The sequence below is a fragment of the Hippichthys cyanospilos genome, chromosome 10, assembly GCF_059441005.1.
Source record: "Hippichthys cyanospilos isolate Australia breed blue-spotted pipefish chromosome 10, RoL_Hcya_1.0, whole genome shotgun sequence".
Taxonomy (NCBI): domain Eukaryota; kingdom Metazoa; phylum Chordata; class Actinopteri; order Syngnathiformes; family Syngnathidae; genus Hippichthys; species Hippichthys cyanospilos.
In genome coordinates this window covers 13,089,478-13,115,646 of record NC_142378.1, presented here as the reverse complement: position 1 = coordinate 13,115,646, position 26,169 = coordinate 13,089,478, and the positions used below count along the sequence as shown (strand labels likewise).

Here is a 26,169-nt window from a genome sequence, read left to right as displayed (position 1 = left end):
CTCAGGGTTCAGCTATCAACCAGTCCCAGCTCAGCCTATGAATGTCACATGACTAAACTCAGAAAACAGGTCAGCTGCATTGTTACCTGGGCAACTGTCATTTCTAGTTGATTGCAAGTAGCAAAATGGCCACCTCCTGGGATGGATGAAACCAGGTGAAAATTCCTGAGAACGGTGGTTCTCAAATGGGAGTATGGGTAGCCCTGGGGGTACTTGAAGTAACTTGAGGGGTACTCCAGATTTTAAATAAAACAAAAATGGAATTATCCTTTCAAAATTATTATTAATGTAATTATATGTTTCAGGAAAATATAAGTTCAGAAAACAAATTTTATATTCAGTAGGTTATTCAATTTCATTATGTAATACTAGAAATTGTTTGACCCAACTTGTCACGTGCCACCTCTCGTTACCTATCAAGTTAATGATTTAATTTTGTGAGCAGATCTCTACTGTGATCTCAAAAGAGGATCCTTTAAGTTGAATATTTTTCTGAGGACAAATTTATTCATATTTATTTCTTTTTCAGAACAGTTCTGACACTTGATGTTTATTATTTTCGTAAACAAATATTTATGAATAATTAAGTAAATGATTTATTTTTTGCAAGCAAAACATCTATAATCCCATAAGTGGACACTTCATGTTTTTTTTTGTGGACAAATATTTATTTATATTTATTTCTTTTTCAGAATAGGTATGACATTTTATGTAGATTTTTTTTGTGGACAAATATATAGTAATAAATAATGATTTAATTTTATGATATACTTTAATGCCTAAAGAGGACACTTTGTCGAATATTTTTCTGTGGAAAAATATTTATTTATAACTATTTTTTTTTGAGAACAGGTCTTTATGACACTTTATGTTGATTAATTTTTGTCGACAAATATATTCGTGGGGGGCACCGGTTTGTATGAGGGGATGCACCATTAACCGCAGCTACAGTTAAAAGAACAAACCATCCGTTATTTCTTAACAATCAAGTGATTGAAAAGATATTCTTCTTCCTACCAGGGTGTCATTCTGTACATTCCTGGCCCATGAGTATCCGGAACAGATCCACAAGATGGTGATGATCAATGGAGGCGGCCCCACAGCGCTGGAGCCCAGCCTTTTCTCTGTCTTCAACTTGCCTTCATGCGTGCTCGACTGCCTTTCTCCGTTGCTCAGCTGGAGTTTTCTCAAGTAAGACAGCTCGAGAAAAACATTACGATTCGATACGATTTAACGGTGGGCCAAGCACACGTAATACACATTTCTAAATGTCGGTGCCCCCACAGGGCCGGTTTTGCTCATCAGGGTGCCAAGGAGAAGCAGCTGCTGAAGGAGAACAATGCCTTCAACGTTTCAGCGTTTGTGCTTCGTGCCATGATGAGCGGGCAGTATTGGCCCGAAGGGGATGAAGTCTACCACGCCGAACTCACCGTGCCCATCCTGCTGGTTCACGGGATCCACGACAAGTTTGTCCCCATCGAAGAGGACCAGCGAATGGCAGAGGTGAGCGGGCAATAAGGCTGGGAAGGTTGCTGCGGCATGGCAAAGTGAGGATGTCTCAGTAGTTCTATCGAAATAAATTCATCCAACACGTAACATTTAATTTGTAACGATATGTGCCCGGAATCACGCTGTTGCGTTCTACCACCTTATTAGGCACATTTTTATCGTGACTAAATCCGTGTATGAGGGCTTCATCAAAGATTCTGCCTTTCCAAAGAAAATTGGAAAAGAACTTGAGCTAACATGGGCGTCTAGATAAGAAAACTGAAGACACATTACACATCGACACCAACTTTGTACCTACTTTCATGCAGAGCAGCAGTTGATGAGGATATCATCAAGAAATAATTATATAGTTTCATTTTATCTTTAACCCTCCTGTTATGTTTGTTTGCAAGGAACAGCAATAAAATCCATAGGTCACTTTGACCTTGGGCGAATTGAGTTACCCAAATGTGTGCGAAACACGCATGATCCAAATTTAATGTTTGTGTTAACCAGTGAAATGTAAATTTTTCAAGAACAGCAATAATGTCTTTAGCCCGGAGGTGTGTTCATTCAACCAAATGTGTCAAAAAGGGCAATACTTATGTAAAAGTGCGTTATGTTTGTTTCTCTGGAATAGTAATAACATCCTGGATTAATTTGACCCGGGTTCATCTGTAACACTCCAAAGAAATAAACCTTTTTTTTCTAATCCCTCAAGTTTTGCTCATTTATCAAAAAAAGTTGCAAGAATAAAGCATTCCAACAAAAAATGTATACAAGCTACATACATAAGACAAGCATAGGCCTTGTACTGAAAAACTACATTCAACACTAACTTTAACTCTCAATTGGGTCAATTTGACCCAAAAACCTAAAATAATGGTTAAATAGCTGATTTTAGCCAGTATTTTGGCATAACATGAGTAAATTTGCCTTGAGTTTGTGAGTTCGCGCTTTGATTTTGACCTTAATTGCAATTGCAAAGCATTTATAGGCTGAAAATTTCACACTTTCCTATAAAACAGTAGAGGCCCATTCAATGCCAGATTACATTGTGAGATTTTTCAATACTTATCTTTTTTTTTTGCATGTTAGATCCTCCTCATTGGCTTCCTAAAGGTCCTGGAGGAGGGCAGTCATATGGTGATGATGGAATGTCCTGAAGCTGTCAACACACTCCTGCATGAGTTCTTCCTCTGGGAGCCTGCTACCCCTCCGCTCCCAAAGCCCAAAGGGCGTCCAGAGACTGCCAAGGCCCAAAGCGACAACACCAAAAGTGGTCCAGACCCTGCCAAGGTCCGGCCGGCGACTGCTTTGCAGGCCTCATCAAAAAGTAGAGCGGAGGTCAAGTTCGACAGAGGGGACAAAAATAAGATTCACTAATGACAGCAACGTAACGTGGAAAAATATTCCGTGTTATCCGCGTCAATTGAGATGGCGTGAGCCAAAAAATGTCCATGGAAGTCACAAAAGCGGGACGCAGTCACGGAGATATGTCGACTGTAACGAAGCGTGAGGAGAAGGTGCACAGAGCTCCAGTCATGTGACTAGAGCAGGCGCTCGGGGAGATGTTGTGCCTTGAAGCGATGCATGTTCATTTTCTGGGGTGGGATTTTATCAAATGGACATGAAGCATTTTTGCCGATTGAGGCAGAACACATTTTGCCACATTTGCCGTGGCATTTGCTTCTAGTCAAGTGGTGAATCTATATGTAGTTTTTGTGTACATTATACTGTAGTTATACTTCATGTATGGTACGGTATATTTTTTTCATTTATCATATCATACCAATACCGCAGGGCGGAGTACCTTCCCATACGGCTATCCATCTGATACAGATATAGAAACTGATCCGATATCGACAGAATACTATTTTTTACTATTTATTTTTTCATCATGGAAACTTAGAAGAGACTTGCTCATGGTAACAATAGGTATGAGAAAGTTTAAAATGAAAAATCAAAGTCTCAATGCTTAGAGGCAGATGCTGCTGGATGGAAGAGCAGAAGCTTAGTCCAGACTGGATTGCTGGAGATTTTGGATGAGGACAGATATACTGTAATTCCAAACAATTTTTTCATTAGACAAATAAAAATGAAGCGCTAATCAACTCATTCAATCCCAAAGCCATATTTTTCTTTTTTCTTTTTTTTTAAAAAGATCTCAAACCCAGGTGCCCGCTGGAAATAAGTAAGAAATAAAGTCCTAAAGTAATTAAATACATAAAGTAATAATTTATTTGATGCCCTTAAAGTACTGAAGTAATATAAATGATTACCTGAAGAAATTGGTTTCTTTAGTACTTAATTTTTTTAGTAGCAGCCATTTTTAGACACTTCTTGAGCTAAACACTTGGGATTTTTTTTTTTTTTTAAAGAGAAATAACTTCTTGGGGTTGAATGTCTGGACTTTTAAAAATGTAAAAAAAAATGTGTTGGGGACTGAGTGAATTCAACGATTGTTTTTCTCTGACAGTTTTTATACAATGCATTTGTGTTTGAGATGAACATCAATGTTATTATCTGTGTTTTAAAGTTGGCAACGATTTCACAATTTACATGTTAATGTATTTTATTTTTTAATGAAGGACAATACTGATGCACTTTAAAAGCTTCATCATATTTTTACATATACATATTTTTACAATACAATGACTTTCAAACCATTGCTTTGACTGTTTAGCTTGATTTTTTTTCCTTTGCTTTAAATCTGCAATCTCCTTGACATACGCACTGATTGAGTGAGCGTATCCTCCTTTGTCAAACAATTTCAATACTCACTTTTCCAGACACTTAACAACTTGGCATCAAGGCAAGATGGAGATGACGAAAACATGGACGAGGAGCATAGCTTTGTCACCAGTGCAGTATCGTGTGACATTTTGAAGGACATGTTCAGATCCTGAAATATTATCACTAATGATAAGGTATGCAGTAAATGTGGTCTGTTGCCCAGCGGCACATCCCTGATCCTCCTCAACCTTAAAATTACTGTAACATTTAAATATGTGTAATCCTTAAAAAAACAAAACCAACCAAACAAAACACTGTGTTGCTCTCTCGCATAACTTGGACAGACCCCAATAAAATGAATGTTTAAATGCTTCCAAAGCAACATATGCCTTAGTTAAAATCATGATTGGTGTCCCGCAGAAAAGCATTAAGCGTACATTGCTGATGATGAACCTGCAAGTCCTCAGACCTCCGGAGTGAGAGTGTCCTTAAGTGATGTCTCTGTGAGGGGGCTGGCCGATGGAAGTTTGCTCTCTGCTTCCCCTTGCTGGCTCTTTTCGGTAGTGCAAGCTACGTCCGGAGCCTTCTCTTCACTTTGCGGTCCTGTTGGTATGGTTTCGCTGACCAGCTGGACAGAATCTGCTTCCGATTTCCGAACTGCTTTCACCTCACCATTCTGGACAGGATAGAACCCGTCCAGTGCATCATACAAGAACTGGTACTGGTCCTGTCAAAAGCACACAATTACTAACATATTCACCACTTACTGTCTTATTTCTAAGAAATCATTTTATTCAACCCACGTGAGTAATGTAGTATATTAAAATGCTTGTGATATATTTAGCATAAGAATTTCCTTAATAATTCGCAAGACCTGTAGTCATCTGATTTTAGTCTTGCTTGAGAAAAAGAAATAATTGACTGTTGCTTCAAACAAAGCCACCCCAAGAAAAAGAAACCCCCCAATTGTATCGTTTTTAACATTAACAAAAGAAAACGGCAGTATAAATCAACTTTCTATCAACTTTTTTACAGGGTTCATACAGGTTTCAGGTAAATCTGAAAAAAAAGTAGAGCAAAGGGCTTGAAATAAAAAAAATGTATGTAAACTACAAATATTTGTGACCAAGTGAACCATTTGATAAAAAAATGAAAATGAATAAAAAATAAGGAATATAAATTGATCAGGAACATCAACACAGGAGCACAAAGATCTTAAACATTTTAACCTGGAAAAGATATAAACAGTGACCACATTAATCATTGGGATTTAAAACAAAATGTTGTTGACAGCAATTTAAAACGTTTATAATTTGACACGGCTGCACCACCTGGTGTTGTGTATGTGCAATTACACTTTACACGGCAAAAACAAAGCCTGTTTCACAGGATCATATGTGCTCCCTGCACCACCAAAGGGGGCCCCCTATTTGAGAAAGCCCGCTTTCATGATAGTCTTGTCTTTTGATAGGTGTCCTGGTTTTACGTCATCTGCAGCGAAACGGTTTGTCCATGCAATTTTCTTTCAACATGACTTTTAGTCTGTCTGTAATATTTCCTCCCTAATGGTGAGAATCATTGCCAGGACTTTCCCCACGATATCTCGGAGTCAAAATGCGACACGGCGAAAAGAGATTCCTCGACGGAGATTATTTTCAACCTAATGTCTCGCATATCAGCAAATCCACAGTACGAACGCACACGCGGCTCTTACCAGACTTGCAATCATGCCCTGCCGTTGCTTGCGCATGGTTCGAGCCACGTGGAAAACGTCGACAACTTTTTCAGTCTCCGCGCTGTCCAGCAGGCTCCACAGAGCACAGAAAACACCGCAACGAGACGAGCCGTCGCTGAGAAGAAGCGGCACACGTACCGGTATGAGATGACGATCATTAATACGTGTTGTTCGTGTCCGATCAAGTGCCCTGGATGCGTCAGATGATCGCGCGGACGCCCCGGTCGCTTACCTGCAGTGGACGACGATTGGAGGGCCTCCTCTTTGGCTCTTGCCGCACTCACGATTACACTTGACCTCTTTGATCATGTCGGTCAGATCTCGAGCTTTCTCCGGCAGCTCTCGGTTGTCCCACTTCAGGAACTGCACGTGTTTCACTATGCGAGTCTCTTTCCTCTGTTGACCAAAGAATTGGGAAGAAATTGAACATCGGGTGATCGTAAACGAGCGAGCGATGAAGCCTGCGGTACCTTGACGTGACGAATCAGCATGTTCCGTTTGATAAAGTTTGGACAAGTGTCTGTTGATGTCAACTCCACCTCCATATCCCCAAAAGTGCTCATCTTCTCATCCCAGTACAAAGACTCCTATATATGAGCGAGCATAAACTCATTTATTATATGGCGGATGCATGGTGAAGTATGACAAATATTGGAATACCTTTTCATCAGCGCTAGCCCCTGACAGCATTACGATGGTGGAGGCTTTCTTTTGGTAAACCATCAACCAAAAATCAGCAAAGGTGTGGGCAAGAGGAGTCTGCGCTGCAATAAAGCTACGTGGACCCCAGTAGCCCTGTGAGGACAAGAAAACACTTCATTGGTTGAGGGTAGATTTCAGGGGTGTTCAATTATCAAACCTAGCTCAGAAGGGGTGCATGACTGTCAAATAAGATAAAAGTAGGACTGTCAAAAAATTAGCATATAAGATTAACAAATTGAGATATGGAATTAATTCATCTCACTAAACCCGTTTTAATGTTCTCAAAACATTTCAAAGAAAAACCCTCACTTTTTTTTTTTAGATACTTTCTGTTATTTTGTCAGATGCTTTACATACAATTTAAAAGTGGCTTCAGTCATTTATCTTAGATGATACACACATGAATGTAGGAAGCGTTGATGTATTTTGTGGACTCCTCGTCGTCTTCACTCTCAGATGATGCTTCCTCCTGGTCTTCATCACGGCTGCTATCTTGGCTCCCCCCTTCACCCAGCTTCAGCGACACTCTGTTGTAATCATCTGAAGATGGCAAGTTTACCAAATTGACACAACAAGGCATGATTTGGGACCTTTTTTGATCATTTGAAGGTAAACAGCACAGACAAAGGCACTGAATGTGTGAATGAAATACTTATGGTCTGTACTGTTAGCACGTTAGCATAGCACGTACTTTGTAAAAACAGCAACTTGGAATTTATGGACTAAAACAGTCATTTAAGTTGGAAGGACTTAAAAATATAATGTGCCCCAATGCCTTTGTCCATATATTTGTGTGGAGAATGTTAATGCCATATTTACAGGGGATGACGGACGAACAGCGATTCTTTGTTTTATTTCCCTCAGTCATCCCAGTGTTGAACGTGGCCCAATTGTGGCAGGCGGGAAGTCTCTGGATTGCCAAACAATACAATTTCACATTTATTTATTCTTTTTATTTGCTAGGAATTAGTTGCATGTGTTATGAGATTTGGAAAAGGTAAAGGAAAAGGATTTAGATGGTAAATTCAAGAAGATTGAGATGAATTAAATTTCATACGTCAAACTCATCCTCCAGTAAAGTTGGTTCATTGTCAGAGTTTTTCTCTTTCAGAATGCTCAGTGCACTGTGGAGTTCTGACAGTGAGATTTCGGTTTCTCCAAACTGGTTGTGCTCCAACAGGGCCTGGTGAATCAGGATGTACTGGGTCTATGGAAGGACATAAACACACGGATGGAGCCATGAGGGACTCGAATACAAGAATACAATGAAATATGGATTTTATTATTCAGCTCTCTACGTCAATGTTAGCATTTGAACATAACATGTTGGCAATTTATTCATTTGAAAGGGAAACCAACGAACGGTTATTGGTGTAATATACAATCACTATTGTCAATAAAAACCAATATATGTATTCACATAATTGTTTGCATACCAATGGTTAGCATGCTCGCATTTTATCCAGTCAATAGTTTATTGAAATGTTGGGTCATGACCTGTTATGTTATGCCATGCAGCTTTCCATGCTTGCTATTTTGCTATTCTTATTTGATTTTAATACCAGACAACAGGGCACAACCCAAAATCTTTATCCTTCTTTGTATCAAGTATATGTTGGAGATATTGGAGCTACATCAATATCTGCCGTACTGTAGCTAGTGATATGTTAGCAGTACAGTGGCCCCTAAAAACAAGTTTTGGTGTGGCTAATGCAGACAACTTTCTTCTGGGGCAATAACGTGTATCATTTTGAGACATTTTTGCTTTGCTATGACCATTCCATTGCTAGCTAGTTAGCTACCTAACACGTTACCTACCTTGCTTCCTTGCAACCTATTTATTCAAATAAATAAATACATACAGTAAATAAATCCGTGTGGTCCTGCGCGGCCCTGAAAATGATTGTTGGGAATGACTGTGTTATCATACACAAGTAGCAGCCCTATTTCAAATATCTGGATTTTTTTTTTCAGTTTTCCGAATTGTTCTCTGTATATTAAATATTTCATTAATAGGAATATTATTCTCCTAATACTGGTATGTATGGATATATGTGTTGTTAGGCTTAAAATGTGTCATTGTGTGTGTTTATTTTACCTCAACTTGAACCATGAGACATCTGTTTTTGCGAAGTTTGAAAACATAGCCATAAATGTCCACTTTGCTCTCGGCCTCCAGACACTCCATCATTGCGTCAATGCCGATGTAGGTACCTGTTCTTCCCACTCCAGCACTACACAAGGAGAAAATGTATTGAAATTTGTTAAGCAAAACCACTTCAGGATATTTTTAGTAACAACTGGATGGTGGCAGTAGCTGGATAAGAATTTAGGCTGCTACTTGAATGAAAAAAACTAAAAAATAAAAAACACATCCTCCATCTGTCTTGACACACCAATTCAGTCAAAATCAAATTTGTGCCATTTGGAATTCAAACAACATTTTCGGAAAACAAAAAAACAAAAAATGCCTCATAAGTTGCACAAAATTCTGCTGGTCTTAGCTGTCAATAAATTTCAGCCTATTTTAGTGACAATATCTAAAAATAAGATTGTTTTTCATTCAAATTAATCAATTAAATTAATGTAAATTAAAAAAAAATGAATGTATTCTTAACGACCAACAGTATGTTGTATGTATATTACCTAAATTGATATTTTTAATGTGTTCTTGTTTTGTTGTTATTCAGAGGGTTAATATTTCTGGGGAAAAGCTGTATCTGAGTCTCAACATTAAGAAAAAAACAACCCATTTTTACTACTTCCTTTTTGACACCACCATTTTTCTGAAATGTTACAAACCTCAGAAGCAACTCATACAAATTGGCCTGCTTCCATTGTTAGGTTTCGGTACTTACTTCCAGCATAAGCTGCGAAAAGAAACATTCACACAACAACTATTGTGACCAATTTGTAGCTCAAATGTTTTTAATTGGACCCAAAATGTAAAAACGTGGTTTGTAACTTAAAACAGGCCATTCCCAGGGGTCTTGTCTAATAAAAATGAAAAAAAAAAATCTTAATTTCACAGCAGTTATTGTAAGTTTTTGTAAATCAACATACTTAATCCCTGAAGAACATTTCTTCTCATGCAATAGACTACTTACTCCATCTTATTGCAAATTTGCAAGCTTGATTGGCGTTGTCAAGTAATTAAACTTTTTAGCGTGATGATAAGCATTAACATTCAAAATGTTGCCAACAAACCATTGTTGAGCAACTGGCTTTGCCTTGGGCCTCCAAACGATTGAATATGCCGCTGAACGATGATGCACGAACGTCATTTAAAAAAAAAAAAATGCATACAGCATTACTGTCAAAGACAAAGGAACTGGAACTTATGAGTGGGTGTGAAAAGAAGGAAACCACAGCAGAAAAAAAGTCTGTTGGGTTAGTCAGCACGCATTTAAAATCAGACGACTCCATTTTAAACAGAAAAAGTCAAGTAAAATGTTAGCTTTGCTTTATGCAGATAAAAGCTTTATTTCTCCCAGTTGTTGCACTAGTAATTCATTCAGATGCCACGAGAACCTTCTCATGGTCCTGTCTGTCTGGTATTGATTATTATCTGATAAATAAATTAAAAGAGGCTATGTTGGTGATCCTGCACAATAATCATGCGCAATTGTACAAATTGATGTATCGTAAAATCTTAAAATACTAAAAAAAATATACTGTTGTGGTAATAAATGAGCTTCTTATTTGTAGTCATGATCAATATGTTTATCATGAAATGAATGCATCGCCAATCATACTTTAGTCATCGTATTAATTGTTACAAACAGGACAGACCAAAAGTTTGGCTCCACATTCTGATTCAATTTCCTCAAATAATGGAAGCCACTTGGCTTTCTTTAATTAGAGGAGTGGTTTTTGCCACGGGATTAATTTTGACAGTTGTCCATAATATGAATTGTACCAGTTGGGGCTGTCGTCTTTTTATTACGTTGGCTACCTACTACTTCTGCACAACACAATCGATGGTCTCAACCCCAATGATAAAGCAAGAAATGCTATTTTTTAACCCTGATAAGGCAAATGGTGAATAGCATTTCAGGTGACGACCTTAAAGCTCTTCAAGAGAAATCTAGGACTGCACAAAGCAGTAAACAAAGGGGGGCTACTTGGAAAAAAACTAAACCATATAATAAAACCTATATTCAGTTATTTCCACATTCTTTGTTAGGTACGTAACACAACATGTATTAATTCATAGTTTTGAATCATTTAGTTAGAACGTACAAAGAAATTATGAAAATATCGAAAAGAAGGCGTACCCAAATCTTCGGCCGATACAGTAAAATTGTACTTACGCATTCTTTGAGAATATTTCATTATGACTATTCAGTTACATTTTTTTCATTGTTATGTATGTATGCCAGAAAAAGGCGCAGAGAGTGGATTTTATTCATTAGTTACCTACCATGTGTATTTGCTCTGAAAAACTGCATTTGGGCTCAACCGATTACATTTTGTATTAGCAGCGTTCACTAAAAATGATAAACTAAACTTCTCTTCAAATGAATGTGAATAGAAAATGTGCCTCTTAGTATGAATTCAAACCAAGTCATCATTTCATTCGATTCTAATCAATAATCAACACCTCCATAGAGGTTGACTAACCTGCAGTGGACGACAATAGGCCCGCTGAAAACGTTTTTAAATGAGTTCACTCGGCGTCTGAGCTTGAGGAGGAGGTGCGGCTCCTCGGGGACGCCGTGGTCAGGCCAACTGATGAACTGGATATGGGTCACCTCTCGCTCAGCGTTTTCTCTCCTCTGGGCACAAGTAACCACACGCCACGCGTTGATAACTCATTGCGGCAATAAGAGACATTTTCACAGCAGACTTACATTAATCAAGTTAAGACGCCGGATGGTATAATCAGGAAAGTGATCCTCCGAATTGAGCTTGACAACAAATTCCTCGAACGTCTCTGTCTCTCGGTCAAAAGAAGGCCAGTATTGCACACACTTGTTCTGCAAAGCAACATGATAGCAAGGAGGAGGAGAAAAAAAAATTGTGACATAGTGGAGGGCAAGCAGGCTTAACTAATTTCATTTAAATGACATTGCCCGGCGCGACGTATTCTGAAGGGAAATTAGACTCAGGTGGCAGCGCACACATCTAGGAAAATATACGGAATGAAGAAAATAAAAAAAATTGGGGGGAAAAAAATGGTAAAAGACTGACATCACATTTTGGGCCCTATCTCCATGCAGAGCGCAAGTCTTGCACAAAAGGCAGTCTATCCACGCGCAAGGATGGAGCTTTCTTTGTTTCGGTCATTTCCGACACCTTGCGCGTGGTAGAATTGGCTGAGACGGAGCATTTGTGCCGAGTCCTGGCCAATCCTGCCGTTATCCCTAAAATGCATTAAAATCTTGGGCGATTGAAGAACAGGCCGTTTGACGTTGCGACGACTAGAAATCGACTTGTCGGTCTGTGCGTGCGACGTGAGCGATTGGCGACAGCCTTGCAAACCGCCGTCGTGCAATCAATTTCTTTCAACGACCATTTCGAGCAGGTCCAATTCATCTATTAGTAAGATACATAGGTTAGCTGAAAATTCATTGACAATTATATTCCAACAGATTATCACTGTTAACCTTTAATTTCAAATCAAGGAAAAAAGAAGAAGTCAATTCAAATCAATATAAAAAAAATTAAACAAGCAAAGACGAGTGAGGTAATTAATTTTTAAATGATCAGCGTTCCCGCACAGACAGTGCGGTGGATTACACACAGTATGTCATTTTTTCACTAAACCGGCCTCAGAAAAAATGAACATTTCGATTTTGATATTCTATATTTTAAGGTTTACCTTTAAAATGATGCAGCTGAAAAATGGACGAAATTGCAGCCCTTTGAAACTCAATGAAAACTAAAGTTTTATTATGGTTATTATACTTTACAAACACATTTGGCCGCATAAAGTAATGGAATTTGTCATATTTTGATGGTCAACATATTTTTTAATTTTTTTTTATATTTTGGCTTTGCAATGACAATCATGATAATCATTTCAACTTCATTTTCTTCTGATAGCTCATATTTGATTTACTTTTCATCCCAAATAAATGAGCATAAAAGTGGAAATTTATATGTCCCAGAACGTCATCACATACATGACGTTTCGTCAATAGTAGGTAAATGTCACATGTGACGACATTGAGGAGGAATCAAAACATTTCATTTACGATTACTCAAAAGTTTTTAAAACTCTTACCTTTTTTTTTTTGAACTTTTATTCCCTCCAGAGTGGGACAGAACAAATGGAAATGTATCAAACTTATGGAAATGTATCAAACCCAGTGTAAACACTAAGTGAACTGAAAAAAAACCCAAAAGTCAAAATAATATGAAGAAATTACTACTGTATCTTGAAACATTTGAAGTTATTCCAACCCTGTCTTATACATCATTTTATGAAAAAAAAAAAGCTGTTCTCAATCTAGGTGTGGGTGAGCTGGAGCCTATCCCAGCTGATTTTGAGTGAGAGGCCTGGTAGAGCGCTCACCTTGGACTAGCATTTATTGCTGAGGCACTTAAAAAAGCTTTCAAATCCAGACAAATCTGAAGGGAAGCAGCATTTCAAAATGAACTTTGCTTGACTTTTCTTCTTCTTACCTTATTTCCCTCTTCACATCGCGTCACCATGACAATGATAGAAGACCGCTGCTCCCAGATCATTCTCCAGAAGTCACACACAGTTTCTTCCTTTGGGCCTGCAAATACACACAAACACATGCATATATTTAACAATATGAGCAGTAAAATAAAGCAAGTATGCCATATAGAGCATTGGGATACCTTGAGCTGCAATGTACTTCTTGGATTCCTTGTAGCCCTGCACACAGAACAAATGTTCAATAAATTCACTTTGCGCTAATTTTGCCAAAACATGCATCAATCATGGCAAGACCCTTTTCTAAATGGTGTTCAACTTTTGTACTGTACAAGTAGTTAGAACACCACAAGATTTCTTGTCCCTGCACAATAAAAGATCATTTTACTTCCTCCGCAATGACCGAAAAAAAAAGTAGTACTGTTCTCACTTGACTGGCCAGGCGATCTGTCAATAGGCTCAAGGGGCAATCCTACAAGACGCGGGCACCAATGACAAGTGGAATTCTACTTCTGAGCGGGAAAGGGTTACAACCTCTGCCCTCAGTGGTTGATTGCCAATCACATGTCTTGTAGGAGTGCCTGTTTCTTCTAAGCGTGCCCCTTGAGCTTATTGACATATCACCTGGCCAGTTGGGTGAGGACAGAACTATTTTTTTTTTGGTCATTGCGGAGGAAGTTCTCTGAGTCAATCACACACAAGCAGCTGAAAGAGATGGGGAAAGAGGAAAGAAAGCTTTGAGATCCTCTTCCCTTTTGTAATAAAATGGAATTTCAAGTGTAAACTCTGATTTTTAATCATATTCGATCAGCTTTTTGCTTGACTCTAGTTAGACGTCCGAGCAACGATTTGTAGGGCAACTGCGGCTCATCAAGATCCCGACTACGTACGGCCAAAACATGAAAAATGAGAAGGGTTAATGGTACCAATTACTGTATAAGGTTTAATAACTTAAGATTTAAGAAACTCTGTGTAGTAGAATGACATCAGAGGAGTGCCTGTGGCATGTGCATTTACAGTTAACTTTTCTGTCTGGCATGCAGGGCATCTTTTTTTCAGTTTCTATTTAATTGGGGAAAAAAAAGGATTATCAAAACCTTATTTTTAAAAATGTGGTAATCCATAATTAAGTGGAAATGCGTTTGGCCTTGTGTGTGCAAAAAACATGTCATTTAATAATACCAAAAGACTCAATATCTGCAGGACTAAAGCAGAAATTCGATGTTTTGGTTTTTCACTTCCAGAAAAGGGTGGCGAAATCATCGGTAGACATGACATAGACAGTTTGTAAACACAGCAATAAAACAAACAAACAAACAAAAAACCCCGCCATATATTGCAACTAACAGGGGCTAAATGCATTCTGATAAACCATTGAGGAAAAGGAAATACCTCAACTGCAGCCGTTTATGTTTAGATTTTGCACGCTAGAATATTAATTCTGCTGCAGTCTTTCTCAGTAAGAAGAAAACATTTTGTAAACTTGACTTTATCCTATAGATTTCGCAAAGTTCTTGTCTCGTCCTTGTGGACACAATATGTTTAGTTGGGTTTGTGTCTGGTCCAATTCCTGGCAGTTAGTAAACTGAATTTGTTGACATCTTTATGTGTTTGAAGTCGCTTCCAAACGTTTGACTGGTGCTGCTGTGTTTTCCATACATCGATGAAGCTGGCGTTGATGTAGTCGCATCCTGCGTCTCCATTTCCTGTGCTCAGCTGGACTCGGTTGTAATCATCTGTTCAAGTGAGCAAACGTTTGACCACTTCAGAGAAAAGTGTTGTATCGTACACTGGTATTTTTTGGGGCACGGTGCCGACCTACTACCTACATGGTAGGATGTCCACATAACGGTTCTTGGAGGCGTTGCAGTTTTTCTTGGCCTCTCTCACTGTGTAACGGGTAAAAATTTTGGGGATGCTCTGAAAGCAAAACATTTTGATCATTACGTGCCCCCTCCCCTCCATCAAATAGGATAAATGCACCAAAGGTAAGCCCAAAAGGCAAAGACAAACAACCTGAAACTCGGCCAGAAAAAGGCGTCCCTCGTCGGCGCGTTTCCTCTTGTATGCTTCTAACAAGATGCTGGCTTCGATTGGCTCCACAGAAGCTGCACAAGCACAATCCGTTGCACAAATGAGATACACTTACAAAACAGGAAGCCAAGGCTTTCGTATTTTATATTGACTATAAAACGAATCAAGTCTGCATTCATTCAGCAAGAGAAAGCGCTGGGAGGTATATTATTGGAAAACCTGTCATCTCACCTTTAAAGTTTCTTGAAAAATTATTTTACAAATACCGTATATAATTTCAAAAAGTTTGTTTTGAAAAGTACTGGAAAAAGTGTTGTTAATGGGGAGGCCTTTATAAAACTGCATTTGAAATGAAAAGTATTTAATCCATGCAACTAATCTATGATGCAGGGCACCGAAATAAATTTCAATTTTGTTCCGTGGACTCACGTGCATTGGGGATTAGAAGAATGTTTTCACTCATGTCTCTGCAAACAAACACAAAGATCTCATGAACCATAGTTACAATACTATTTCTCTTGCAACTTTAATACAAATTTACACTTGTTTAAAACATCCCTGTAAATCTTGTGTGGTGTCAATTTGAAGAATATAAGATAGGAGTAAGAAAGAAAATATAACAATGTAACAAAATGCTCTTACTGCAAGCGTTTGCGTTTCACTACATAGATCCTGTAGATGACCACAAGCAGCGCCACAGATGTGAAAATGATGAGGAAGATTAAAAACCCGGTCAGGGCTCTTTCATTGTCTGCAGAAGAACATGACAACACTATTTCAGCTATAGGAAAATATTTGAATGTCAAAATGACAGTTTTTTTTACCGTGCATACAGTAAAAGTATGATCAAAAAGAATACCTACAATAAGTTGTTACAGTTTCTGCCCATCTTTTACTGTTGAAGTCTCGGTTGGATGCAAAAATCTGAAGCAACAGAAAAACGGCTTTCACAGCTACTTGACCAATGCTCGACGCCAACAACAAACGTTTAAAAAAACGGATGTACATACCTCCACTCGATAGGTTGTAGAATAGCTCAGATCTTTGAAAAGGAATTTACATTCATTTTTATTTGCCTTTTGCACAAGTGTACTATCCCGATGAAGGATTGCGTTAAACATCTTGTTGGGTCCATTAAACCTATGTGAATGTTCACATTTGACTTCAATCGTATTGCTGTCGACAACATTTACATCCAGAACGGTGATGCCTTCCGGTACTGTGGAGGGGAGAAAGAAATCTGTTCAATTACGATCATTTATGACATTTAGAAAAATGGTCAGTTTTGGAGTTCAGACAACCAGTGTTGTCCGCCGTTAGTGGGCAGTTTTTTAAGGACAGCTAGCCAAGTCAGTTAAACTCATTCACTGCTATTGACGGCTATATAAGTAAAAGAGCTTCTTTAAATAGGCTGGCAGTGAATGAGTTAATGGGTATTGCTATGACAACGGTTCTTATTATTAGAGTGGGTTTGGTTTCTGCCAGACCAGTCAAACTGGACTTGTCATGGACGTGGCTGTCCAGTTCAAACGAATCGTTCACTATTACAGTCGCCAATGGCAGTAAACGCATTGAAATTTCGAATAAGATGGCTACTCTGACAATGTATAACCGCAACATTCACTGGTTCACTGCCAGTCCAGTTACATTGAATTTGACTCAACTGGCTCTCCAGTTTAAATTGATTTTTGATGATTACTGTCATCAATGGCAGTGAATTACTGAGATAGCATTTCGACTTGAGACCAAAGCTCCCTTTTGGCCCAAACCATTTTGCTTAAATTTGGTGTGTTTTTTGTGCTCATTTAAAATGACTAATAGGATGGAAGTCGGACAAGAAGCAAGGAGAGAAGACAAAAATAAGAACAAATGAGGAAAATGAACACAATTAGAGCAATAATTACCTCCGATGGCAGTTGTGAGTTGAAGTGGAGTTCTTTTTCCAACACTTTTCTCCCTGTACACGGGTTGGATTAAACATGTATATTTGGTGTATGGATCCAAGCCAGAAACATTACAACTCAGATGTGTCTTATTTAGTTTGCTTGCAGTGTCTGAAACTAAGAAAAAGGCCTGATTTAATGACAACAGGACAAGAAAATAAACATCATCAGAAATTACCTTTGGTTCTGTGAAGAGGAGGAAAAGTTAAGACGAGTCTCGCAAAGCACATTGAGATAAGAGAAAATGTGTGTTTTCGACTTTTCGTACATGTCGTTTTTAGATAGGTAATCATGACATATCTCAGTTGACATTAAACTTCAGTGGCGCAGGTGAGCAAAGTTGACGTAAAGAAAGAACAATTTCATTAAATTCATTAAAGTCAAGTAAGGAACAATTCATCAGTTTGCATTTGTCATCCAGTCATCCAGTAATCTGCATGCTTACTTACCATATTCAGATTTCTTTTCAGGCATACATTTGCATTCATATGATAGATTTTCCAGCCCAGTTATGACATCTTTACAATTCTCGCTTGTTGTTGTCCATGTTAGTGCAACGGATGTACTAGTATTGCTGGTCTCTACGATTTTAACTGCAAGATCTGCGGATGCGCGGAAACCATCTTTAACACTGATCAGCATATTATGATAATACCGTAAACACACCGAATAAGTCGGTTCAACATACCACAGTCAATCCTGACATAAATCGTCGACAGGTTTGCGACGTTGACGCCGCGATCCCAAATCTGCCCAGTACAGGCATAGTTTGTGTATGGTTCCAGATCAGTCACATTCTTGAGCTTTTGGTCATCTGAGAAGACACAAAAGGGATCAATCCCCTCTTCTCTACAGTACCCATCCAAGTCAGGGTCGTGGAGGAAGGCTCAAAATCAAGCCAAACATTTTTATTAGTTAATATAAGCGCTACACATTTGGATTGAGTAAGTTTCTTGCGTAAGTGGAAGTCAACCCCATTTTTTTAAAAAGTATTATGTTCAATGTGGTCCCACTTGGCTAAACAAGTGAAAAATATTGTGTTTTTGGAGTATAATATGAGCAGCAAAATCTGTGTTTTGATTTAATTTGTTTTTGAATGGAAATGCTATAACAGTGCATCAGGGCTCAGGTAACCACATCACATTCTTGCTACTAAAAAAAGGGCAATCAGGGTGCTTTGATGATTACATTACATTAATTGTATCTCTTCAATGTCTATGATTGTGATGTGCCTAAAAGAAAATCACAAATACATTCTGAATAATTGCCCGGCCCAGAGGCATACTATGCAGCTGTTTTGTAATGATGGATACAATGGAGGTAAATGGACAGCTAGTTATTATTACATAACCACTGAACAACTTGGAGGAAATGATCCAGCCACAGTCTGCCATTAGGTAAATTGATAAGATGCAGTAACATTGGAAGTTTTTCACAGAGAAACTACGTGAGCTCCAAATGAACAATTAGCTGAAATTGGTTTACAACTTGAAAATATTAGTAAATTGACATATGAAAGTACAGCTTCCTTTCTTTGTCTGGACAAACTCACATATCAAATTTTTCTGCAATGAACAATGAAAACTTGGATGGAAATGAAGCTTTGAGCAGAGTTGTACAGACAGCAAAGTCAGTTGTATAATCTAATGAGGTCCAATACATGAGTTGTACTAAAAATCATGTCATCACAAAGGTTGAAATATCAGAGATTTTAGTTCATATGTGGCACTGAGGTAAACAAAATGTGAGAATAAAGCACCACATTAATACAATCAATGACCATCACAACTGGACAAAGCAGTCCTGTTGCATTAGTCTTTCTGATTGCATCTGACTCAAAAAGACGTAAAAAAAAATATATATATATATATATATATATATATATATATATATATATATATATATATATATATATATATATATATATATATATATATATATATATTTTTTTTTTTTTTTTTTTTTTTTTTTTTTTTTCAATCTCTTTGTTTCTCTACTTACTTTGACAAGAGTAAACAACGCTGAGACCGGTACATCCGGGTGGTAACACTGCTGTGATATTTGTAGGAAGTTTCAAGCTAAAATTTTGAGGTACTTCACTTGAAAATCCAGAAAGGAAATCTGTCAAAGTAAAAATAAAAAAAGGCATTTAACAAGGAATTGGCTGCAGTGACATGCATGTAGAAAGACAACAAAGTGAAAACTTACCAGCATCGACGAACTGTGTAAATTCGTAGGAATTATTTCCATTTGCACAGGTGAGGTTTATGGTGAGATTAGAACAAATGTCCCTGTAGTTAGGTCTGATGCACAATTCATTGTTACATCGGTCCCACTGACCATTCTTGGAAAGTAACAGTGATGTGCTGATCTCCCATTCGGTTGTGATATTAAGACAACCGGTGGCGCATCTGCCAAAAATGATGTCACCTTGGCCTAAAATTGACATGCAAATCTCAGATATGTCTCACAAGCATATTGTGTGCAATTAAGTTCGAGACTCGGGCCATTTTACTCACTCATGTCTTCTGTGAAGGTTTTTGGAGCGCCGCCGCTAAAGTTGCAACTGACAATGTTTTCATCTTGAGTGGGATAGTAAAGTGTGTGCTCATATTCAGTGCATGGCTTGAGTTTGAGGATGTCTACCAATGTCTTGGTGTCATTGATTTTACTCATCGTCCCGACATCCTCATTCAAAACGATTGTATAGATGTCAGCAGAAGAGGTGGTGATGTTGAACCTGAAGCCATACTTGATGGGTTTAACAGTGTAGGAGCCTGCACAATACAAGCACACCAATGTTAAATATGCGTAATGTTGTGACTAGCAAACTCCGTTTTTAGAAAATGCTGACTTTGGGGTGAATTTGTACTCACATTGAATGGGTGCTGAGGCTGGTTGACGGTTCGTGTTGTTTGGAAAGAAACAAGGGAAACATTAGATGGATCGACAACCGGTCTTTTAAAGCATTTATCCGCAGATATTTTGATAATTGATTCATCTTCTGGGGACAATGTTCAACTTAAAATGGGGATATGGATATGATCAAACAAACAAATAAAGACGGGCAACAAAAAACATCTGTAAACCACTGGTGAATCATAGTGAAATTATGAGGGGAAAAAAAACTTTAACCAATTACAAAAATAGTTAGTATTGGCGGCAGTAATAGGCAATTGACACACCTTATACCTGGCATGCACTATAATCACAACAATAATATGTTAATGAACTATAATCATAAGAAAGATTTTGCAAACCTGCTTAGTGCCAAATTACTTTTATCTGATGTTTTGATGAATAGGAAAAAAAATCTAGAAATATTTAACAGTGGCAACCTAACAAAATCAACCCCTTTTACGAAACATCTTCGTCTTCCAGGACTGAAATTTAGTTGAATGCGTCATGTTGTCATGTATCATAACGTAAACATTCACTATACATGAACCAAGACCAAAGACTACTTAAAATTATTACAATTATGATTATGTGTTATGAATGGCAACATTTTACTCATTCTAATTATAATTGAACTTTCTGCAAAAATCTCACCATTTGGAGTAGTCACTTCACTGGAAATCCGAGACATGTTTGCAGTAGAGATGGTTGTGCTGCCGTTTAAAGTTTTTGCATCTGAGGCCTCTTTTGGGGAGCTTGTCGGGGTAACTGGAGATGAAAGAAAACAGTTGTCATCAATGCTTCAATGCACACATTGAAGGTCTTCATTCACGCACAGTGAACAATTGAGGAGATTGTTTCTTTTTTTTTTTTTGGTTGTTTTTTCACGATTTAATCGAACCATTCATCGAATTGGATATTTTCCAGGAGATATTCTCAAATGGGGGGGTAAGTAACAGGATTTCTGCAGGTCTGGGCAAATGAATGCTTTTCAATGCCATTACAGGAAGAAAACATTTTTCTTTTCAATTTAAGAGCAAATGGATTGCAACATGAAAAAACATACTGTGAAATTGTGATAAAGTGTCTCCTTTGCAAAACAATCTCTGTCTTTGATTTGTTCAATTTTATACAGATCCTTGAGCACTTGCTGGATTGGATCCCACATCCTAAAACACACTTTTCAAGTTAACTGACTGTAAAATGCTCCTAGGTGTAAACTGTGTGACTGTAACAGGTGTTGGTATAATGTGTCATTCAGATGTACGGTGCCTCTCAGTCAAAGTCAAGTGGAATAGGCAACACACACAGACACGCACAAAACACTCTAATTTGTCCACCATCCATTTTTAAAATGCTATGCTATTTGATGTCACTGAATTGAAGATACTAGTCATCTATATGAACTGCTACATGAGGATTAACCATTTAAAAAAAATGGATCATATTGGAAATCAGGCAGTCCAGTGTCCAAATAAATCTACTACAACAAATATAAAACAAAAAGTTCTTGACCAAGTTTTGCACTGCGAAAAATAGTGTCATGTTGTCACTCACCTTTAGTGCTTTGACCTGCAATTAGAAAGAGACGATAAAATGAATCATTTAAAAGTGAAAAAATATGAACATGATTACAAAATGACAAGTCACATTAGTTACACCTGCAAGTACATTAATTTCAGCATGGGTTTATTCAAAAAAAGTGTCACGTACAGTCATATGTTTTGGAACGGCATTGATGGATGTTTTTGATTCAAACTTGGAAAAAAAAAAGGTGTATTTCTGTCAGAGTCCGTTGTCAGTCTGTGGGTGCAGTCAACAACCCTTTTAAAATCCAAATATTGGCAATATTAGTTTCATGAATGCCATTAAAACAGGTGCAAGAGCCCAAATGAGCTCATATTGGGGTTTTTAAAAACCTGAATAAGAACAGAGCGGAACTCAGATCCTACAAAGCACCTACTTTGAGAGCAATTTCTTCAAAACTATGGTAAGTGACATGAATATAATGTGTTGTTTAAACAGTAAAAGTTTAAAAGGAGCAATGATATCCTGATGCGTCCTTTTTGATATCCTGATGCGTCCTTTTTAATTAACATAAAACCTTAGCTAAGGCATCTAAGCGGAAAGATTCTGAATGTTTCAGAAAACAGAATTTTGACCAAAATGACCTTAAACGTAGCCACTGGGCTATCGGTTTATGTCAAAATTCGGGTATGTCAAAATTCAGGTTTTTGAAACATTCGAAATATATCCGTTTACATGCTTAAGTGAAGTGGTTTGTGTTGATTGTGTTACTCTGACTGAGACCACGACATACAGGTAGCGCCATAAGCAAGTAAATACAGTACTGTATACTTTCTGCTTCTTATTATCTACTGTCAATAAAACACACTATATTCATGTCACCCATCACAGTAATAAATAAAGCAATGGTTTTCCTCCTCGCTCCCAAAGTTCGGTTCTATGTCGCGTCTGACTTTTGCTCTGATTGGTTACCCCATGAAAGAGAAGTCGATAAATTCAAACTACGCTCCTCAGTCAGTAGAAACGTAATTCTGCTTCGTTTTGGCAAATGAATATCATTGCGGCAAATACCATCAGTACTAGTCTCAAAAAGACCCAGATCCCACGCGGTTATTGCCGTGGTTCTCAGTAGACCCTGTGAAATGTGCTTTCAGCCAAGTACCCCTTAACCAGTGCAAAGCATTTTTGGTTAAAAAAAAAAAAAGACTTAAAACGTGTCATCATTGTCTGATTTATTAAATTTTAGAGCTTTTCAAACTTCATTTGGATCGTATTGTATCTTTTGGATAAATACAAGTTGGGTTCTAGTATGGGGAAGAATCTGGGTTTTTAAAATAATGAAATTGAATAACCTACTGAAATTAAAAATTGGTTTGTGAACCTAAATTTTCCTGAAATATGTAATTAATTCAATAATCATTTTAAAAAGATTTTTGCACGTTTGTTGGTTTTATTTAAAATCTCGAGTAGCCCCTGGAGTTCCTTCAAGTACCTCCAGGTGTACCCGTACAACCATTTGAGACGCACCGGGTTAGAGCATGCGCAGAACAAACCAACGACCCATTCAAAGGCTCTAACCCGAATATGTTTACATAAGCACGTATTCGGGTCAGAAAAGCGGTAACGCAGGTGTCTCATTCAAGTTTTTAAAATCCTGAATATGAGCTTATTTGGGTTAGTGCGCCTGTATACATGGCATTTGAAAACCCAAATATCGCCAATATTCGCAGCCAGTGTTGATCTAAAATGTGAAGAACGCACAGTCCACCAGAAGTCAAGAAGTGAAGCTAACAAGAAGCGAGCAGAAGCTTCACATGAGCTTGTTGCTACGCCAAGATACAATCTCCATTTCAGAAAGCAACCCATCATTTCCTGCTTTGCATTGACGGCAACCACGACTCCCACATTTGGTTTCACTTTAGAAAGAACACCAGCATTATTACATTATGAACAGGGAACACAAATTAAAACTCAATTGCTGTAACTTAGAATGAAATAAAAAGCAGTATGTGGTGTAACAAACGACTTACGATTCTTTTGCTTTCCAGAAGTGAATTCTACCTATGACCTAAATCGTATTTTTTTTTTTTTTTTTGACAATGACGCTTGACAAATGATTCGCAATGGCTGACCAAAGGAGTGAACACACTCCAGGGCTAAAAAGTATTTGTTATTTGTAGGGAACAGTGCACATCAGAATAAAGCAAGTTGGTGAGGTGAACATCAACAGTGATAGCCAGGATGTGGTCTAGTGCACACCGTTTCTCGGGGTGATGCATGCGCCTTGCACTGACATTTCACCACCTCATGCACGCACACGCAGCCGCGGCGGTGGGCGGTGTCTATGGAAGGTTTGACGGATGCAATTCAATGATGCGTCCAGAGAAAAGAAGATGCTTTGAAGCCGTCGTGTGACGACGCAAAACGTGTTAGAATGTACGGAAAGGCTCTTCAAAAATGTTCCTCAAACGTTCAACATGATGTGTTGCCATGACTGTTGTACTGTACATTCCTCCCAAGCTGCTTTATATGTGCAGCCGGCCGCACATTTATGAGCAAACTTCTTCATTTTGTGCTTCCCCTTTTTCTCGACTTTTTCCTCAAGTCATTTGCTTGCATTTTGTCTTTGTCTGCATGGCCCACGCTCTCTGCTCGGCGAGGAAATGAAGACAAGCCAGAAAGCGACACGGAAGTGGTCAACTTTGTAGTTTGTACTTGATTCCAGAACCTCTATCGAGAATGTAGATTGTGTATGAAGGCTTCAGTTAGATTTTACATTCAACTATACAAGCTTAATGTACTTGAGGAGTCAGACAATGTTAGTTGTTGAAAGAATTGCTTTCGACAGTGAGATTACATGTGTGATTTTCAAAATGTTTTACTTTCTTCAGATTGAAAGCCAGGACTACTGTTTTTTGTTTTTTTTTCAACATATTGTTATAACATTATATGAGAAGGTTGTAGGAGCAAAGCCCATTTTTGGCAGTAAAAAATCAATTAATGATTAATCTAACAGTTAATTAAAATTATTATAAAGAATAAAATAGTATTTAGTTCCTCCAAATGCATTAATTTCAGTAGGAGTCAATTTTATGATTTTTTTTTTTTTAATATATTCTTGAGAAGACCTGGTACCTATTCAGCAGTAAATATATCGTTGATTTTTTTTTTTTTCAAGTTTACAGTATGTGTTGTGTGGTGCAAAGTTTTAAGGGGATTTCTTGTCAAGTTATATATATATATATATATATATATATATATATATATATATATATATATATATATATATATATATATATATATATATATATATATATATATATATATATATATATATATATATATACACACACACACACACACACACACACACTCAGGTAGTGATGCACAGAACTGATATACATTAACGATAGAAATGACTGATGTGTAACGTCACATGCTTCACTTGCCACATTTACCTAACCCTCACCCATGACAACAACCGAGCGTGAGCAGAATTTCTTTTCCAGAAAAGTTGATCGATCCAAGATGTGCCGTGGCTTGAATCACACATGTGGTGCAAGGTTTATTGCTCATGTCCTCAGCTAGCAGACAAAAGTGGTACGTTTGATATAGGGTTAAAATTTTCCAGTCATCCTTTATTTGACAAGGGTGAAAAGAGCATGTGAATGTAGCGCCACATATGGCTAACAAACAAGCTAATTGATAAGCAATAGCTAATCATCCTCTTGCTAGGTGGTGAGACAAATTACAGGAATGCAAGCGCTATGTATTAGTTTTCTCCTTGCCGCTAATAAAACTAAGCACGCACATCCCATGTCTTCCTATTCTGAGGAGATTTATTTGTTTACTGAAGCGGCTTGGACAGGCTGAAGCTGCCTATAATTCTCGTGAAGATGTGAAGGAGATCGGTTACATTGTGCCTTTACAGTTGACCGTGAATTTATTTCTGACTTCCTTGGATAATAAAATTTGGGAAAGGCAAACATGCTCATAAGCATACATACATTTAACACAAACATGCATGTTCTTTATATGCTGATACAGCTCCTCATATTGAAATTACAGGTATCCCCCGCTGCTCAAAAAAAATCTCTCCATCACCTTCTTGAGCGCATTCACGCACACGCACGCTCTCACACGCCGCCACACAAAGCAGAACAGAAACAGAACATTAAATGTTTCTCTTTCTCACGAGCAGCCTTTGATTGAACAAGTTTTATAGCCTGCGGAGCGTCACTTGTACACGTTGGCGGGGCTCGTCAATTCCGCTCTCACAACATGTAGCATTTTCCCCAAAAGCTGTTAAGTAAGATTTCATCTGAAGAAAATTTTGCCGAAAAAAAAAAAAACTTTTTGTCACAAAGAGAAAGCCCACCCATGACTTGACTCTACCTCCCCAATGGTTACTTACAAGAGGCCAGAGAGATGATAGTAGCCCACAGCAGAAGGGTCCAGAGACCACACTGACCTTCCAT

At 37.9% G+C, this 26,169-nt stretch overlaps 2 protein-coding genes and 1 long non-coding RNA gene across 3 annotated transcripts in view; 1 reads left to right on the top strand and 2 right to left on the bottom strand.

Annotated features, from left to right (window-relative positions):
- Positions 1–2,975, bottom strand: part of LOC148417145 (uncharacterized) — a 6,767-nt gene extending 3,792 nt beyond the window's left edge. The window contains exon 1 of the long non-coding RNA XR_015866982.1: positions 1,018–2,975. This is a non-coding gene — a long non-coding RNA (uncharacterized LOC148417145). The remainder of the gene's footprint in view (positions 1–1,017) is intronic.
- Positions 1–4,535, top strand: part of abhd8b (abhydrolase domain containing 8b) — a 9,570-nt gene extending 5,035 nt beyond the window's left edge. Inside the window, exons 3-5 of the mRNA XM_088425582.1 lie at positions 1,021–1,191; positions 1,287–1,503; positions 2,587–4,535. Coding sequence (XP_088281708.1) covers positions 1,021–1,191; positions 1,287–1,503; positions 2,587–2,874 — 676 coding nt within the window. The 3' untranslated portion in view covers positions 2,875–4,535. The remainder of the gene's footprint in view (positions 1–1,020; positions 1,192–1,286; positions 1,504–2,586) is intronic.
- On the bottom strand, positions 4,046–26,169 carry ptprc (protein tyrosine phosphatase receptor type C). Its single transcript, XM_088425857.1, has 30 exons — positions 26,106–26,169; positions 21,722–21,736; positions 20,819–20,932; positions 20,143–20,160; positions 19,786–20,043; positions 19,475–19,702; positions 19,268–19,387; positions 17,955–18,080; positions 17,716–17,868; positions 17,228–17,383; positions 16,334–16,542; positions 16,187–16,247; positions 15,966–16,074; positions 15,753–15,790; positions 15,306–15,397; positions 15,119–15,209; positions 14,949–15,025; positions 13,475–13,511; positions 13,292–13,389; positions 11,515–11,640; positions 11,285–11,439; positions 8,760–8,895; positions 7,719–7,868; positions 7,481–7,571; positions 7,062–7,201; positions 6,620–6,754; positions 6,430–6,546; positions 6,192–6,355; positions 5,939–6,074; positions 4,046–4,951 (listed from the first exon to the last, which is right to left on the bottom strand). The coding sequence occupies exons 1-30, from the start codon at positions 26,167–26,169 to the stop codon at positions 4,688–4,690; spliced, it is 3,678 nt and encodes a 1,225-aa protein (XP_088281983.1). The 3' UTR covers positions 4,046–4,687.

Coding starts and splice junctions, on each gene's coding strand:
- ptprc (XM_088425857.1), bottom strand. CDS start 26,169: ATGGAAGGTCAGTGTGGTCTCTGGACCCTTCTGCTGTGGGCTACTATC. Junction 15,210..15,305: donor TTTTTCTGGCCGAGTTTCAG/GTTGTTTGTCTT, acceptor TTTTGCTTTCAG/AGCATCCCCAAAATTTTTAC. Junction 4,952..5,938: donor AGGGCATGATTGCAAGTCTG/GTAAGAGCCGCG, acceptor TGCTTTTGACAG/GACCAGTACCAGTTCTTGTA.